The 18,978-nt window shown below is 30.7% G+C and overlaps 3 protein-coding genes across 8 annotated transcripts; 2 read left to right on the plus strand and 1 right to left on the minus strand.

Annotated features, from left to right (window-relative positions):
* The first annotated feature begins 422 nt into the window (after positions 1 to 422).
* On the plus strand, positions 423 to 4,519 carry LOC107434827 (2-alkenal reductase (NADP(+)-dependent)-like). Of its 5 annotated transcripts, none has more exons than XM_060813924.1 (5): positions 423 to 782; positions 3,135 to 3,312; positions 3,643 to 3,809; positions 3,903 to 3,985; positions 4,100 to 4,519. In XM_060813924.1, exons 1-5 carry the CDS (start codon positions 549 to 551, stop codon positions 4,380 to 4,382), a joined length of 945 nt encoding a protein of 314 aa, XP_060669907.1. In that variant the 5' UTR covers positions 423 to 548; the 3' UTR covers positions 4,383 to 4,519. The 5 variants fall into 5 exon arrangements, with proteins under 5 accessions (XP_060669907.1, XP_060669908.1, XP_060669909.1 ...); XM_060813925.1 differs by having other exon boundaries at positions 4,103 to 4,519; XM_060813926.1 differs by having other exon boundaries at positions 4,106 to 4,519.
* A 483-nt stretch (positions 4,520 to 5,002) lies between these two features.
* On the plus strand, positions 5,003 to 6,586 carry LOC107434812 (pentatricopeptide repeat-containing protein At5g66520). The gene has a single exon (XM_025067659.3). The coding sequence runs from the start codon at positions 5,003 to 5,005 to the stop codon at positions 6,584 to 6,586; it is 1,584 nt and encodes a 527-aa protein (XP_024923427.3).
* Positions 6,587 to 7,080: 494 nt separating this feature from the next.
* Positions 7,081 to 10,534, minus strand: LOC107434810 (beta-glucuronosyltransferase GlcAT14B). Of its 2 annotated transcripts, XM_060813847.1 has the most exons (5): positions 10,238 to 10,528; positions 9,531 to 10,070; positions 8,724 to 8,799; positions 8,472 to 8,587; positions 7,081 to 7,986 (listed from the first exon to the last, which is right to left on the minus strand). In XM_060813847.1, the coding sequence occupies exons 2-5, from the start codon at positions 9,841 to 9,843 to the stop codon at positions 7,469 to 7,471; spliced, it is 1,023 nt and encodes a 340-aa protein (XP_060669830.1). In that variant the 5' UTR covers positions 9,844 to 10,070; positions 10,238 to 10,528; the 3' UTR covers positions 7,081 to 7,468. The 2 variants fall into 2 exon arrangements, with proteins under 2 accessions (XP_060669830.1, XP_048323319.2); XM_048467362.2 differs by having other exon boundaries at positions 9,531 to 10,534.
* Positions 10,535 to 18,978: the final 8,444 nt, after the last annotated feature.

The following is an 18,978-nucleotide window of genomic DNA, read 5'->3' on the forward strand; positions in this document are numbered from 1 at the left end:
CTTTCTCCTTCAATTGCAATAATGTCCTCTTCTTCTTCTTTTTTGGCTCAAATCAATTGCAATAATGTTAAATCAGGCAACATGTATAATTATTATTATTATTATTTTGCGAATAAACAACGGGCATCTAGTGAGATTCGTTCAGAAGATAATTTGGTTCATCATGTTACCATGCCTGCCTTATAACCTGCATCTTTGTAGCCATTTCCCTCAATTGTAATTTGAAGAATATTGAAATATATCGTAGTATGCCAATGGGGCGGTCTGCAATTTCAAACCTGCAAAGTGGTGGATAACTGGCTTCCATTTGCTCCATTGTACCTTGGGTGCATGACGTGTATAATTGATGACCACAAATACTCCTGTCATCATTGTCTATTTGATAAAAATATTTATTTTTTTTTATTATTTTGTGGTACAGATACATAGGAAACAAAGTAAAATCCAAAGAACTTTCCCTTGTCTTTTAGCAAAAAAAGAACTTTCCCTCGTCTTCCTGCTGCCATCGCCATAGTTTGTAGGTTGCAGAAAGAAGAAAAATTGATGTGATGGAAGTAAGCAACAATTACATAACAATGAAAGGTCATATAGATGGGAAACCAAAAGAAGATGACTTTGGGATTAAAGCTTCACAACTTTCTCTTTCAGTAGAACCTGGTTCTAACCATATCATCGTCAAAAATCTTTATGTATCAATAGATCCATTCCAAATAAATCGAATGAAGAGTTTCAGCTCCTTGCAGGAAAGTGCAAAATTTGCACCTGACTTAACTCCTGACAAGGTACGCCATGCATTAATATTTCACCACATGATCAAATGTATATACTACTGCAACTTATCCCTCCTTTCATAACGTTTTATTTTTGGTTTTCTCTTTTAATTTTTTTAACATTTGAAAGGTCAAGCATACATAAATATTATACTAACGGACTACTATGATTGTCAAAAAGAAAATGTTTCATTTTATAGACATTACTTTGAAATGGGTTTCAAATTTTTATTATTATTATTATTTAAGTAAGATGAGAAAAAATTGAAAATTCAAAACCAAAATCTAATGTTAGGTAATGAAGCACTTAGTTATTCTTTTCTCAAAAGAAATTAAACTTTGTTATATATAGCTTTTTGTTGACTCAAAATGCTCTTCCAACTTTTTATGTTACACATTTTAGGAGGACAACCTAATGATAATGTTTATACTCTTTATATGTAAGGTATTGGGATTGAGTAATCCTAATAGTAGAAAAATATAACTTCTTTTATGGGTAAAAAAAAGAAAAGAAAAGAAAAAAAAAACATAGCTTCATGTTATATATAAATATAAACATCATACGTTTATGTTACACTTTTAAAAGGTATTGGATTTAAAGATGTATTTAAAGTTTATATAAATCTTGATATGGTGCATTTTGTTTTTTTAAAATTTTAATATTAATCTTATATAAAATTCTTAAAATATCTACTTTTGAAGAGACCCAAAGCTGATAAGAGAAGTTTCATAAAAAATTTAAAAAATTTATCAGGATGTCATGATAAAAAATTAGTTATATATATATATATATGAAATCTAGTAGATCTCAAACCAAATATAATCATGTTTTCTTTATTACTCATATCACATAACTTTCTCCCTTCATTATGTCCCTTAATGTAAAGGATGCCGTGGCTAATTATTTCGTTAAGATAAATTCTCAAGTATATGTTAAATTGAGGATTTTTTTTTTTTTAATGAAATACCACATATTCTTTCATTCTTTTTTTATCTAATTTTAATTTGAAATGTTCAGTTGTAACACCACAAGGTTCAAAACCCTCTATGAGGAAGTAATACTAATCCTGAGAAATTATTAATATGACAGATCAACAATATAGGATATAGACCTGTCCAATTAAAATTAATCACCTCAATGAAATTTCCAAATCAACCTCATTATCATATATATCATTAACCCCTTTCTAACATTGTTAATCCAAGGTTACATTTCGATCTTTTATTAAAAATATTTTTCATGGAAATTTCTTATATCCCATAAATCTCTCCAATTAAATTAATTATTCATTTAATACTAATATCTTCTTACCGCCTATGGTTACATTTTCTTTGGTAAGAATCTTTGAATCTCTCAAATTAAATTAATTGTTCTAATTGAGTATCTTTGTTTCCTTCCTCCCCTGCAAACTTTTTGCCAAACCATCGATTTACACCATGCATCAATTATCTCTTACTAGTTCAATATGATTATCTCCTCAGCATTTGTTGAGCATGTCAAGAACATTAGCTGGGAATGTGGCTGATGGGTTATCTTTTTCAGAGTAACATAGGAACCATTCCTTATCACCAATTCACCAATTTTCCAAATATTCTAGGACAGGATAATATCATTAGTAAGCAATAACCATTTTAGCTTTCCATGGTAGCTCATATTAACTATATCAACTTCATGCTTCAGACTTGTTACAATATTTGATTCTAATCCAACTTCGAAATGCCCATGCTCATTGCCGTGATTTTAGTTGTTTGAGGCATTCAAAAAGTTTAACTAATGGTTGTTTAAAGAATGCTTTATATTCAAATAATAATAATATAATAATAATAATACTCTTCTTCAAAATAAAATTAAAATATATATTAAAAGGGGTGTTGGTATCACTTACAATAATTCATTTAATGGGAGAGAATTATGGGAATTAAGAAATTTCCATGAAAAATAATTTTGGTAACATATCAAAATGGAACTTTGGGCTAACAGTATTAGAAAGGGGTTAATGATCCATATGGTAAACGAGGCTGATTTGGAATTTGTATTAAGGTGGTAAATTTTAATTGGACAGGTCTATATCTATGATGGTAGGGCTGTCCGATTGAATAATTTCTCACTAATCCCATATGGAACCCTTATTAGAGCTTACTATTTTTAAAATAATGAGAGAATTGTAAAATAGTTAAACAGAGCAGAACATGATAGAATCTTTCTTTATATATATATATATATATATATATATATATAATAAAATAAAATAAAACAAATAAATTTAAAAAAAAAATAATTTGAATCTAGATAAACAGGTCCGCCAAACAGTACATATTTATTGAGCTGGTCTTGAGTTACTCACATTGTTTTTGTGAGAACAGGTTATCGATGCTTATGGTGTGGGGAAAGTAGTGGCTTCTGGGAATACTGATTTTGAAAAGGATGACTTGGTTGTGGGACTTCTTATTTGGGGAGAGTACAGTGTGCTAAAAGGTGAATACTGGTTGAGCAAGTTGGATCCTATGGGATTCCCACTGTCTTACCACGTTGGAATTTTAGGTAATAAATTAACCATTTATCATCACTTTTATAAATTCTGCAGTATATGTAGCAGGGTTGGTTCTGTCGTGAATTCCATCCAGCATTGTGTAGCAAACCAAATGTATAACATAGAAGTTGTACCGTTTAGCGTCTACTGGATCTGATACATCTTCCATGTTAAACATGTACAAATTATGATTATTTGATTGGCATGCTGCATAAAGCATTCCATGACATGCAAAAGTCATGATTCGAAGGTTGCTTTCCAGACCAGAAAGGATTTCAAAGAGCCTTCTGGGAAGGCTAAAGGCACTCATTCAATATTATTGGTCCATTTTGCTGTTGCAGGGATGAGTGGACTGACAGCCTATTCAGGATTTTTTGAAGTATGCAAGCCCAAGAAGGGTGAAAAGGTGTTTGTGTCTGCTGCTTCTGGGTCAGTTGGAAATTTGGTGGGACAGTATGCAAAACTCTTTGGTTGTCATGTTGTTGGCTGCGCTGGAAGCAAGGAAAAGGTGGTGACACATTCGGAATATCATATCGATTTTAAAGAGAATCCATGTCTTTGAATATGGTACTCAAACTTTATGTATTTAAATTTGTTATAGGTAGCATTTCTCAAGGAGAAGCTTGGTTTCGACGATGCATTCAATTACAAGGAAGTAACAGACTTAAAGGCAACTCTCAAAAGGTAATTAGATCCTGTGATTTATATTAAGCATGCATTAACAACCTTATTATAATGACATGTACTTCCCTGATGGAATAGATATATATTTTGACAATGTTGGGGCCGAAATGCTAGAAGCAGCGGTGTAATTGCCGAGTACACAGATGCTGGAAAGAGAGCTGCACCAAATATGCTAGATGTTGTGTACAAGAGTATCACAATCCAAGGATTTTTGCTTGGTGATTATTTTCATATCTTTCAGGATTTCGTCACAACTACTTCGGATCACCTTCGTGCAGGAAATATGCAGGCAATTGAGTGCATCTCAACTGGCCTCAACAGCATCCCACAGGCTTTCATTGGACTATTTCGCGGTGATAACATTGGAAAGACCATTGTTAAAATTGCTGATGAATAATTTGTTGAAAAAAGCTTAGTACATCATATAACCAGACACTTAATAGAGAGCTCGCTAAATAAGGTCTAGTTGTATGGATATTGTTTACATATTTATCTGTTTGTATTTATGAGCTGGTTTCGGTTGTTAAGACTTAAGAGTGTAATTGTCTTGTGTTAACTACCGTTGGTCATCGGGTTAGCTATTGTGTATGCATTTTCCTAAAACATCAGTTAATTGTGCATTTTCCTAAAACATCAGTTATCTCTGTAACCCTTTAGCTCATTTTTGCACACAGTAAAGAAAATTCATTCTGTGTTTAAATAATTAATGACCCCAAATGACAAAAACAGAAATTGTTCGAGTATAAGGGATTGTTGTTCAAAAAACAGTTTGCCACTTTAGCTACATCACTACGATACACACACAATCTCTATCGTCGTGTTTTATTTTAACCCGCAAAAAATAAATAAATAAATAAATAAACATTGTGTTTTATTGACTTTGATCTTATTTATATGCCTCTAAAACATAAGCCGTTAGATCAGACAGCTGTAATCATTCAGTTTAAGTTCTTTCCCATGATTTAACTTTTTCTCCATATATTTATTGGAAGCCCCAGAAATGACCCGCCATTGCAGATGATTCAAAATACCGTTAAAAACGACAACCTCCTTTCTCTCTCACGAAAATGCAAAACCCTAAACCAGCTCAAGCAAATCCATGCCCATTTACTCATATCCCGCATACCCCAAAACCCATACGCCATCGCCCCTCTCCTTTCCGCCGCCGCTACCTCCGGCAACGCTTCTTTCTTTTCCTATGCTCGCTCCATTTTCGACCGTCTTCTTCATAGAAACACCTTTATGTACAATTCAATGATCAGAGGCTACGTTCAATCGCGCTCGCCTGTGGCCGCTTTTTGTTGCTATTTGGACATGTTGGATCAGGGGCTCGCTGCGAATAATTTTACATTTCCGCCATTGATCAAAGCTTGTGCGATTCTCGTCCCGAATTCGAGGCTAACCGGTCGTTTAGTTCATGCCCATGTTGTTAAATTTGGGTTTCTCGAAGACCTATTTACCATTAGTGCGCTCATTGAATTTTACTCTTTGCTTCATGACATGGAAACTGCGCGTCTTTTGTTTGACAGAAGTCCGCAGAAGGACGTGGTTGTGTGGACGGTGATGGTTGATGGGTATGGGAAAATGGGGGATGTTCAGAATGCAAGACAACTGTTTGAGGAAATGCCCGAGAAGAATGCTATTTCTTGGAGTGCAATGATGGCTGCTTATTCTAGGGTGAGTGATTTCAAAGAGGTGCTCTGTTTATTCAAGCAAATGCAAGAAGCAGGCACCAACCCTAATGAGTCGGTTCTGGTTAGTGTTCTTACTGCTTGTGCTCATCTTGGAGCTGTCACGCAAGGATTGTGGGTCCACTTCTATGCTAAGCAGAACAAACTTGACTTGAATCCAATATTGGCTACTGCATTGGTTGATATGTACTCAAAATGTGGATATGTGGAATCAGCTTTAGCAGTTTTTGATGGCATTGCTAATAAGGATACTGAAGCATGGAACGCCATGATTACGGGACTTTCGATGAATGGGTTTGCAAGGGAATCACTGGAACTCTTCAATAAGATGGCTAGTGATGGAATGCAACCCACAGAGACTACATTTGTTGCCGTCCTCTCTGCCTGTACACATGGGAAAATGGTTGACGAGGGGCTTGAATTGTTTGATCAAATGGGTATCATCTATGAGGTTAAACCCTGGCTTGAGCACTATGCGTGTGTTGTTGATCTTTTGGCAAGGTCAGGTATGGTAGAGGAAGCTGAGAAATTCATAGGAGAGAAGATGGGAGGACTTGCCGGATGGGATGCCAATGTGTGGGGAGCATTACTTGGTGCATGTAGAATTCATGGGAATGTTGAAGTTGGGAACCGAGTTTGGAAAAAGCTAGCTGATATGGGGGTAGCTGATTGTGGTACTCACGTTCTTTCTTATAATATGTATAGGGAAGCTGGCTGGGAAATAGAAGCAAACAGTGTTAGAAAAATGATCTCAGATGGGGGAATGAAAAAGAAACCTGGGTCCAGTGTGATAGAGGTAAATGGTGTGGTTGAAGAGTTCCTTGCTGGTGGTCTTTGTCACCCACAAGCACAAGAAATAATTAAGATTCTTGATTCTTTTTTCAAAAGAGTGAATTTGGAGGATATTTGATGCCGACCTGTAAAAAACATTTCTTGATGTATTTTTGCTTAGTTTGGGTCCTAATATACTTTGTTTCTTGAATGTATATTAAAAGTTATATAAGATTTCTCACGTTGGAAGTTGGAACAAGTCGTGTAAATTTTTTTTTTTTTTAAATAATTTATTTTAATTTAATTTCAATTCTTTTCGCGTTTGAGACTTCGGTATATGACTCCTTTTTTTTTTTTTTTGTTTTTTGGGTTGTGGGGTAATTAATCTGCCCCACTGATTGCAACAATGATTGCGTCGTAATTTCTTGGCCGTGTTAGCGTTGAGCATGTTTCCACGGAAAATGCCAAATTTACATGTAAAACTTATATACCATGTAAATTGTAATATTTTTCCTAGTAAGAATTGAAAATAGAGAGCTACCTATGTTTTCCATTTGGCTTCTCCCATTTCTTGTTTTTCTAAATATTTTAATGATACTACTACTAATAATAATAATTTATGCAAACACTACATAAAAAATAATGAGGATATAATATTATGTAAAAGGGCTATCTTTAATTTCGTAGCCCATACGATGCAATACATCAAGTGAATTAAAATCAAGCATGATAGTGTAAATGTTTTAGTAATTATATGAGCCAAATAATTCTTTTTTCCTTACTAGACTCTTAGATTTAGCTTTTTTAGGTACAAAAATATCGTATTGAATATAAGGGGTAAATATAAAGCATATACTTTATAAGGGCAGTGGTTCTCTTTCCCTGCTAAGTTCCTATAGGCTTGTCATCTTTCCTGTTAGCCCTGGACCATTGTTAATCAGACTGAAGAGCAAATTGTCAGCCATGGTTACTAGGTATAAGATGGTGTCTCTGACGCAGTTCTTTTCTCAGTGTCCAGGCGTTAGGAGCACTGCTTTGCATGAAAATCCTCTGCAGCTAACAAACCATTGATGAGACGTTTGAGCCTTTCAGCACCAGGACCGGGGCGAAGTTCAGTGGTATTTGTTATGATATGATCTGGGAGAGTCACATTTGAATTTCCTTGATTTCTTAACCATCCACCAGGCACAAATCCATCAGCATTGCAGCCTAAAAGATCAGAACTGATCTTGTCAAGAACAGGCTCGTTCCTGCCAAATTTCCTTGCGAATGGAGCATTGCTATCTACCATCCTCTGGTAGTCATCATTGGTTAGAAAATGTGGGTGTTGTTTTGGAGGGTTGTCCCATGATATGAAGTGGAGGTCATGGTTTACGGTCGTGTTTCGGAACTCTTCTGCATTGCAGATGACTGTGTGGAAGTATCCTTCAGGAGAAGAAAGGAAATTGGCATAATACATAAGGACTATCCTTGGGAGGTTGTCCCAACCCCATAAACAAAAATCAATAAAAGGGCGAGAGAGGATCATCCAAGCAGAACCTGAAAGAATTGTTTAAGCACAATCCAAAATGTCAGAGTATGCAGAGACTTGATGCTTAAATTTTAATGCCATAAAATTCATTTCTAATGCAGTTGACAATTATTTCTAATGCAATTGACAATTGGAAAAGAAAACTACAGAACTATTCATACTAAATAGGTAGGTGACCCCTATTATTATTGGCTTGCATAAAATTTGACGATCACCTCAAATCTTCCAAGGACATTTAAACATAAAAGAAGGAAAGTTTTTGGAAACAACAAGTAGACCTTGATGCTATTGTAAATGTGACCACTGAAAGGGCAGTTTGGGATTTACAATATATTCGCAAGATATAATGATGTTGCTGATTTCTCAAGCGATGATTGCTCAAAATTGAATTATATCTATATTTGTCCATGATTGAGAAAATGTTTCTGAATTCTGATTGAGAAAGGTAAATGGATTGAGACGTTTGAAAAGCACAGAAAACAGAACACCTTACCTGTAAACAGCTTATATGCAGTTGGAACACTTCTTTTCTCAGATACCCAAAATACATCTGATTTTTGGAGGCTATACAGCCCTGGATCAATTATAACGGGTTTTGCTCTTTGATACCTGTGGAATTCAAAGAATTTACACCTTTTAAGCAGAGCTATGATTTTGCTAAGTAGTTATCTGCTATTTGTGAATTGCATACAAGTAAAACAAAAAAAGTTTACTAACAGCAAAGGCAAGAAGATGAGCTACATACTCCTTCCAGCCAATGTCACTTGTATGCTCAATAAAATTAAGGCTTCTTGGAATAGTTGACAGAGTATGAAGCAGATCTGTTGTAGAGGAAACAACAAACTGGAGGCATTAGATCATGGTTTTGAAGCTTACTTGTTTAATTTGAATAGCTCTTCCTCTTACCAAATATAACAACATTAGCAACAAGAGTACAAGACTAGACGAACAATCAAATGGAACTAATGAAGGTTTTAAACTTGTCAATAGAAACCAATAAATTGAAGGCTTGAATGTAAGAGGTCATTAAACAAAAGCAGAAATAGGGCAAGTTCTGCTCCCCACAATCTCTTTCCCTAGGGAAAGTGGTAAAACAAAAAACAAGAGCAAAACAATCAAAATAACATGTTGCAACATGCTACAATACTGTCAGAACTAAGAAATGAGCAAAAATTGTAGCAACTGAAACTAGCCCAAACCGAATTAGAAAATCGACATATCCAATGCATCAACCACGTAGTAGTAACCAAAAATAAGCGACAAACTGTACCAATACAATGATAAGAATAGTTATCTAAGCTCCAAAATCCATAAATTCCACTAAAACTTAAAACATCCAATACCTCAATTCAATCGAGAAGAAAAAAGAAGCCCGATATTCATTCGCACTAATAAACAAAAAAATGACAGAATGCAACCGTTGCATCTGCGAAGATCATATAAATCGGACCAAACAAGATAGCATCCCAAACAGACACAAATTTTTTCAAAGAAAAAAAAAAAAGAAAAAAAAGGAGGAAAAAAATATTTCCGTAAAAAGTGAAGTCCGTACCATCTTGGGTCACCAGAGGATAGTCTGAAGCACTAAGATTGATGAACCAATCCCAGTCTCCACCTTCCTTCAACAAAATGGCCGCCGCGTGAAGGGTATTGGTGACCATTGTCGGCCCTCTGTAAGTCACCAAATTGGCCCTCACAACCATCCTAACATTACCCATTTTGGCAAAAACCGGTTGGTCCCTAACAAAATTGGCCAATTCCAACCTCTCCTCGGCCGAGGCCTCAAGGTCCAAATGCACAGCATACTGATTCCTCGGATGGTATAATGCTTTCAGCGTTCTCTTCAAGCTCTCACCATCCCCCATTGAACCCGAGATCAAGTAAGCCAACCTAGGTACTGGGTCACTGGAAGGAGCAGAGGCCCTTAACTTGGATTCAACAAAAACTGGGACCTCATTCTTCACTTGGGTTTTATACAATTGCGATGAATATGAGCTAGACGAAGTGAAAACGGAGACAAACACAAGCAGAGTAGACAGAAGCAGCGAGAGCACCAATGGCAGAAACCACTTCTTCTTCTTCTTACCACCACCTGTTTCCATAACCCAACAGCTAAAATACAAAACTAAAAAACAACCAAAATATAATTAAAAAAAAGCGAAAACGATTATATCTCTGAGCAGACTGGAAGAGATATTTTCATGGGTAATGAGCAAAAAAAAAAAAAATAGAGTGGTCTGAGTTCTAGACAAAGAGTACGATTGGGGTAACGGCGCAGGATACGGAAAAGTGCGCCGGAGGATCCGTCTTGGGGGTAATTTTTTTTTTTTTCTTTTTCCGTGAATATCTGTCTTGGGGGTGTTGATTGCGCTCACTGGAAATCACGGAATGAATGGATCAACTGTTGGGTCTGTATATAATTAATGGGATTGCATTTGTTTTTCTGGTCAGTGGGTGTGAGTGTGATCGCAGTCACTAAGACAGAGAAAGGAGAGAGAGAGAGAATGATATTACCACCCAAAAACATTAAAAAATGTTTTTAAAAAATAATAAAAAATAAAGATTGATGCTGATGGATAGTGAGTTTAGGAGAGCTTAGCAGAATGTAGTTTTATGGGCACAGTAAATTGTGATAATGAAAATGAAATGCCTCTCTCTGCCAATGGCCACAAAGGTTCCAAAGTGGGGGGACTTATTGGATGGCAAAAAGAAAAGAATTCTTTGTGTCTTTTTCATGCTGGATCCAAATCATCACTTTTTTTTTTTTCTTTTTTCTTTTTTTTCCCTGATTTCTTTCCATTTTCACATAGAAAATCACACTATGTTTGGTGAAAGAATGATTCATTGGGTATTCTTATTTTCTTGCTTTCTTTATTATTATTATTTTTTTGAGTATAAAATTGTGAAAATTTACACTTTGGAAGATGAATTTTGCTGTGGGCTTTCCAGCCTTTGGAACAAATTTTATTTTTATTTTTATTTTTATTTTAAATCTTTGGATTCTTATGGGTATAAATGCTTACAATGATTATTCAAAGCAAAGCTATCTATAATCAATACAAATTGTTGCTAAGCAGTTATCTTGTGATAGGTTTTGAATTCTCTGCCTAGTCTTACCATACACATCCAATTATGGCATTTTTGCCAATTATGTATGATGTATATATCTGATTAGAATTTTGTTTATAAGGTGCTATTTACTTTCTTTATTGTAAGACTTTAGATGATTTAAACAACAATTTTTTGCTTTGACTTAATGCCTAGTTCTAATATGATATAGTCATATTGCAAATTAAAAGAGAAAGGTTCACTTTTATAAATGCAAATATTAATTACATGGAAAAAGAAATAAAATATATATAAAATATGGTGACATATCCAATTTTCAAACTAAACCAAATCAAACCAAATAGCCAAGATGGTTATATTGAAATGTCAACTTATGTTAGCTCAATTGGTAAATTATTGATTATACAGTTTTATTTGAAATTATTCAATGAAATGGTAAAATTCAATTTGAGATTAGATATATGATTATTTTAAAACTAATTGGACTCTATGAAAATATACATTAATACATGAAGCAGAATTATCAAGTACATATTTATCCCCTTAAATATAGCCGGGTCATTAGAGGACTATTCTTTTTTTGTCCAAGTCTTTAATTGTTATCTTTTGAATTTATTCAGGCTTATGAACTTTCTCAGAAAGTTGAAACATGTATTTACGATTTTTTCACCAATAAATAGATGTTTATCTATTCTAGCTAACATCTAAAACATTCACATTCCTACATGTTAACCAATCAAATTATAGGCCATAACTTCGACCTAAAAAGAATAAAATTATAGGCCATAAGAAAGCGGAAAGGCTTTATGACCAAGTCGACCATTCTACCCATTTTAGAGCAAGCTGTTAATTTTATTTTATTTCTTGTGGTACCCAAAAGGGACAAGCTATTTATTAGTGTTTTACAAAATCAGTAAAAAGGTTCATCTTTTGTGGTAAAGCATTCATTATTTCTGCCTAGGTTAAACTGTGTTACTGGAGAAGTTGTCTTCGGATGAGGTTATGAGAGTAACAATAATGTTTTAATAAATTATCACTGAATTAATTACTTAAGTTTTGTCAAATTACAAGAGGATCAAAGTGCTAGAATATCTGCAAATGAATCTCAAAATTATTCTATTGCTTTTCTGTGAAAACCATAAAATCAAAATTGAGAATTTATTTAAATGCATGTGGTCGTATTTTTTGGATTTCAATGTTTTCCCATTCTGTTTGCTATTTTATAGTTTTGAGTATCGTATAAAACGAAAGGAAATATATGTGAATCCTAAAGTATCACATATATGTATATACACACACAGTGCGTTAGACACTCATCAAATATTGAGCACCTTTTTTCACCATAACAATTACATATATATTATACAAATACACGATTGATATAGTGAGAAATTTATTGAAAAAGATCATAAAAAATATTCATCTTTAATCATCAGATTATGCAAATTATATAAATTTGATAGTTGTGAACGTTGTGTCCGTTATAATCTCTTAAATTTAAAGATTAAAAAAATATCAAATAGTGAATCCTAAAATATTACATATATGTATATACACATACAGTGCCTTAGGCGCTCATCAAATATTGAGCACCTTTTTCTCACGATAATAATTACATATATATTATATAAATACATGATTGCTATAGTGAGAAATTTATTGAAAAGGATCATAAAAAACATTCATTTTTAATCATTAGATCCTGCAGATTATATAAATTTGATAATTGTAAATGCTGTTTGTTATAATCTCTTAAATTTAAAGATTAAAAAAATATCAAATAGTTTTTCTTAATGAACTTAAACAAAATACTAAATCCAACGGTATGACACTCATCAACATTTTGATTTTAATTGCAAAAAAGAAATTAATTTGTAATTACTTAACACATGAGAAAGCATAAAATGATACAAATAAAACTTATGTTTTTGTGTTTTTTTTCTTTTTTTTTTAATCACTTACAACATTTTCCCCCATTTCAGTGTTTCAACCCACCACCTCCGAGATATGGGTATGAATGAAAACTCACAAACAAATATCAAATTTCTCAAATATATATATATATATATATGTACAATATATATATAGAAAGAATTTCACATGCAAAAAATCTTGAATGAAGTTTGTTCAAAAAAGTGGAATAAACGATAGTTTTTCAAAAAACTGTTGTTTCGATAAAAAAATCTTTCTCTTTTTCACTATCCCATATAAAATTTTCCCGCATATGAGACTCTTAGTGTATACATTTATATATATATATATAAATATTTACCTTCAAACTCAAATAAAGTTTTTGATTAATTTAAATATTTTCTTTTTCAGCCCTTAAATTATATCAATTATTGAAAGTTAAAATTATATTTATTAATAATTATATTTTAATATGGTTTATTTTCTTTAAATGGAGCTTTCGTATACCATTAAATTCATATTTTACTAGTTTTTAAATTTTATCTTAGTTTTTGATGTGATCTATAGATCAATAAAAAAATGTTTAATGTTAAAACTATTAAATCATCCTAATATAAATTTGACTCTCTCTCTCTCTCTCTCTCTCTCTCTCTCTCTCTCTCTCTCTCTCTCTCTCTCTCTCTCTCTCTCTCTCTCTCTCTCTCTCTCTCTCTCTCTCTCTCTCTCTCTCTCTCTCTCTCTCTGTGTATATATATATATATATATGTATATATAGTAAAAAATAATTATGTAACAAATGCTAATAGTTGTCATATCCTATTTAAGATTTTATATTTAAATTCAAATATTAATTATTATTTTATTTAATTTTCAAACCTTTTACTACAACATAAGCATTCTGATAAGAAACTTGCTCGTATACATATATATATATATATATATATGAATGAATTTTGTCATTCCATGAACTATTCTCTAATATCTATCATATACTATGATGTGATATATCAATTAATGGTTTAAGCCTTAAAAAATATAATATAGAATTAAATAACAATTTGCAAGTGACAATCAATACAATCTTCATGTCAACATGTCTCTTATTTATAATTTTTTTTTTTTTTTGGGCAACCTATATAAGTTAAAACATAGTTTTTAAAAAAAGATATCTGTACATTTAATACCCATACATATATGTATAAGAGGAAAAAAAAGAACAAAGAAAAACGCAAATAAACAAACAAAAATGGGAAAGGAGTAGCCTTATGCTTTCCAAAAGTTCAAATATATTGGGAAAACATTATCAGTAATGCTAAAGAAGTCAAATTTAATTTATCAAAAATGTCATCGCCTCCACCTTCTATGAATTTAAAATATAATTTTTTTTCAAAACCACCAATATATTATCACATTATTAAAAAAAAAAAATCGATTTCCCTATCAATATCTAGACATTATTAATTGCTTACAATTTGGTTAATATGCGTTAACATAACTATTCATTTTTGACAAAAAAATGTTGGTTTAATGACATAAATATCTGAAATCGATCTTATAATAAAACTAGTAATAATTATCCATAAAATATATAATATAGTTTATGCATAACGTTAGACAATAAAATGGATAACATTTAAATTTTGAAATGTTAAATATTTGATAATTAAAAATTATATATTTATGAACAATATTATACATTTTATGAATCATTATTATTGATTTTATTATAAAGCTAATCTTACCGCATAAATTTCCCATATTCATTCCTTTAAAATTACAAAATTATAAATTCAAAAAAAAAAAAAAGAAAAATCAGCTACTCATTGCTCTTTTTGACTTTTCCATGAAATTAAAAAAAAAAAAGGTCTGTCGTTGCTGTTTTGATTTCTTAATAGTAGTTTGATACTTGTCTGGCTACGTGTCCATTGCATTTACATGAAATAGAGCGAAGGACGGCAGAGAATAAAATTCCAAAGTACCTCTTTGCCTCTTCCCATCATCACCCACCAGTCACCGTAATCTGCATTTGTACGTAAAACATGTTGGAGAATTTAAACATAACTTTTTTTCTTTTTTTCTTTTTTTTAAGTCAAATAACCATAACTTTTTGGTTACCTACATTTTTTTTTTTTTTTTTTGGGCTTGATTTTGGTTACCTACATTTGATATCTCTTTTGTTCTACGAGTCATTTTCTTTTCTTGGTGAAATTTTCAACGAGTGATTATTCCAATTCCATTTTTGCTCAAAAAACATTATTCCAATTGAATTTGTAAATTTCAAATCCACTGAACAACCATATATTCCTTTTTAAAACTCGAGGAAAAGGATTGGCTATGAATTTTATTTGCAAATTCAGATATAGTGGTGTGTTTGTTTATATATAATGAAAAAACATTTTTAAAAAATGATAAGGATATTTTTGGTATATTATATTTTAATTAATACATCAGTAGTTTTTTTTTTTTTTCCCCTCCCAATGTGTGATACTTTTTTAAAAAAGTAGAAGCACATGGCGTATTTTTATTTAAAAAAGTGAGTAATAATAAGAAATATCAAATAAATGCATTGTAATGTGTGTCAAATATTATTATTTATATTTTATTGATTAATATATTATTATAATTTAATTTTAGATAAATAAACTTTTAAAAGAATAAAATTAATTAAATAAAAGCCAATCCATAATATTTGATACACATCTTGGGCTACAATATTATTTTGAGCACCTTTTTTTTTTTTTTTTTTTTTTTGGGCTAAACACACAATTTTTTTAGATAAGTTAAACTTTTTATGTTAATGGTTGAAAAATGCTAGGGAAGAATTGATTTGAGAAGTGATTTTGTAGGAATCATTTTTTGTAAGTTGATTTCTAAAGATGTATTGGTAGTGTTTTTTGAAAAATAATTTATTTTTTGTAGTGTTTATATTTTAAGTACTTTTATAAAATAGTGTTTCATTAAAATATGAAACAAGGCCGGCTTGACACATAGGCCACTAATGCCAAGGCCCCATTTTATTGGGGCCCAAAAAAAAGTATTCCATATATATAATATATACATATATTTATTAAATAGAATATAATTATTAGTTTATTTTGAAAATATAAAAATTTTGATTTAAAAAGAATTTTAAATTATCACTAATTGATTGTTTATTTATTTTTTGATGAATTCTAATTGACCATTTATTACAATAAGTATCTTTAATTATTCTTATTTTTGAAAAAATAACATCAATTAAGTTGAATTAAATATTTTATATTCCATAATTGATTATATTTTAATGATAAAAAAAATGTTAAATACTCTTCTTGTTTATACATTTTTCTCATTTGTTTATGTATTTTTTCTCATATTGCTTATTTATTTTTATTCTTTTTCATTTGTCCATCTTTTATATTTGTCTAATTTTAGTATCCAACTTATATAATTTACAATTTTGATCCAAATGGTCATAAAATAAAATGTTAGTTTGTAAGTTATTATTTATTTTAATGAATTTATATTATTCATTCTCATAATATTTTTAATTTTTCTTTTTTTTTTCTATGATTTCCTTATTTACTAATTATTTTTGCTATTCATAAAAAATTAAACTGTGTTTCTATAGTTTCTTCTTTATATATTAATTTTAATAAATTGATTATATTTATTTTAATAAATAAAAATCTAAAAGGAAAAATAAATTTCTAAATAAAAAATAGCATTTTAGATATTAAATTTTATAAAAATAAAATAAATTATTTTCACAATGCATTGATTTATTATTTTGTGTTAGTGTAGCTTTAATGAAAAAAAAAATTTTAAATAAAAATTAATAAAATTTTATTTATGTTCAACTATGTCCTAACTAGATTGAACAATTTAGAAATTCTATCAATTTAAAAAAAATTTATTATCAAAACTTGAATATAAAAATTTAATTAATAACTTTACACTAAAAAAATCCAAAAAATATATTTTATTAAAAATAATATTTAATTAAGGCCTCAAATATTGTTTTTCACCGCCTAGGGCCTTAGAAATTGTTGAGACAGCCAGATATGAAACGCTTTTATTTAGGAAAATCACCTACTTGGAGAAACATCAAATTTTCTTTTGTTTTTTCATCCAAAAAACATTTTATTGTTTTTTCTTTTTCCAAACAAATTGTCAAAATTTATCAAACAAATGCCCGTAGCTCTAAAAAGAAAAATGCAACCAAAATCATCATCCAATTAGTACTGCTAGAATTGGAAGCAAAAAATTAATTAGTGTTCTAGAGTAGGTATTTTTTAGAAACAAAATCATCTAAAAACGCTTTCACATTTTTATACCAAAGTAACCAAACACACACAAGCACCAAAAAAAAAAAAAAAATTATAACTAAAAAAGAATAAAATATTAAATAACTGAGAGAGAGAGAGACAGCGAGTGTGAGAGAGAGAGAGAGAGAGAGAGAGAGAGTGTGAGTAGCCATTGTGAATCAAACATCACTAATATTTTGATAATTAAAAATGTAAAAAAAAAAAAATCGATAACTGAAATTTTATTTCCATTAATTTGATTAAAAAATAATTGTTAAACTATCTTACGTATAATTATAAACTTTCTGTCAAAAGTGAAGATGTGGAGCAAATTAATTTATTCATTTATTTGTTTTTGACAGAGAAATGTATAGAAGCAATGGCAAATTAACGCAATGTGAATTTTTGGTGAGAAACCTTCAAGCACGCAAGGTCAAGAGGAGGACAGGGACACTAGCTGTCTACTTTCCAAAGTCTTCGCCTTTAATTGCGTTGCCAATGTCATGTTCTTTTCTACTTCTATTCCCATTCCCAAAGCCCAATAGACTTTCACAAGTTGGTGACCCAATCACATTTTGCAATCTGCCATAGTGTTAGGCCCTCTAACATCATTTCATTTACTATTTTTCATTTTACCTCCAATTATTCATTGGTTGATCATAAATATATATATATTCATTGGTTGGTACCATGTCTTTCAGGTCCCAGTCCATTACAATTTTGCACTTCAAAGTCCAAATCAATTATATATATATATATATATATATATATATATATTTTTTTTTTTTCTTTTCAAAAGAAGCCTAACTTAGGTCCCACTCCATTGCATTTGCCACTGAAAATGCTAAGAAACCCAACAACAAAAATATATATAAATTTTTTTTTTAAAAAAAGCCTAAATTTCAGCATAATTCACCCCAAATTACTTCATCTATTGCTTCATCTTCAATCACCACAAAAATTTTGCTCATATTGATAAGTATTGCTTATTGCTGTTTCTCACGGGATAGACAAAGGATATGCATTATTTAATTTAATTTTTAATGTGGAGCGTTGAGTGGTAATATCTCTTTTTTTTTTTTTTTTAATTTTAAAAATTGATTGATAAACATTCGAATGAAATGAATGATGATAATTAAAATCTTTATTTCTCTATTTACAGAAACTTTTATTTTGATATCTTCTTATTAATTTCTAATTTTCTATTAGGAAAAAACTTCCCACCTAATACGTCCTTCTCATCTTTGAGCCATCCAATATATCTTTGAAAAGTCTTTAAACCGTGTACTTTGCATTACCCCCATTTTCCATTTTTCTTAATCATCCAAATCAATAATCTTAAATCACATATCCAATCATTTATATTAAATTAATAACTATTTAAAATCACCAAACGAATAATTAGTTGAATTATCTCACTACAAAAATACAAATTTTATTCTTTTATAACTATTAATACTACCACGTTCATGGTTTTGAACGATATTTTTCTATAACAATTTGCAATTCTTTATTTTTTATTTTTTCTGGTCAAACTGTTTTTTGAGATTCCATGAAATTGTGCGATGGCTCTCAAACAAAATTTCAATTTCACACCCACCGAGCAAAAACAAAAACAAAAACAATAAAAAAAATAAAAAATAAAAAATGAAGGAAGAGATAAATAAGGAAGAAAAATAAATAAAAATCGCCAATCCCAATTTAGTCAACAAGATCGTTTTCCATAAAAATCCA

This window comes from Ziziphus jujuba, chromosome 1, assembly GCF_031755915.1.
Source record: "Ziziphus jujuba cultivar Dongzao chromosome 1, ASM3175591v1".
NCBI classification, from domain to species: Eukaryota; Viridiplantae; Streptophyta; class Magnoliopsida; order Rosales; family Rhamnaceae; genus Ziziphus; species Ziziphus jujuba.

Coding starts and splice junctions, on each gene's coding strand:
- LOC107434827 (XM_060813924.1), top strand. CDS start 549: ATGGAAGTAAGCAACAATTACATAACAATGAAAGGTCATATAGATGGG. Junction 3,313..3,642: donor TTACCACGTTGGAATTTTAG/GTAATAAATTAA, acceptor TTGCTGTTGCAG/GGATGAGTGGACTGACAGCC. Junction 3,986..4,099: donor TTAAAGGCAACTCTCAAAAG/GTAATTAGATCC, acceptor CCGAAATGCTAG/AAGCAGCGGTGTAATTGCCG.
- LOC107434812 (XM_025067659.3), top strand. CDS start 5,003: ATGATTCAAAATACCGTTAAAAACGACAACCTCCTTTCTCTCTCACGA.
- LOC107434810 (XM_048467362.2), bottom strand. CDS start 10,080: ATGGAAACAGGTGGTGGTAAGAAGAAGAAGAAGTGGTTTCTGCCATTG. Junction 8,800..9,530: donor TCCTCTGGTGACCCAAGATG/GTACGGACTTCA, acceptor CCTCTACAACAG/ATCTGCTTCATACTCTGTCA. Junction 7,987..8,471: donor TGCATATAAGCTGTTTACAG/GTAAGGTGTTCT, acceptor CAATTCTTTCAG/GTTCTGCTTGGATGATCCTC.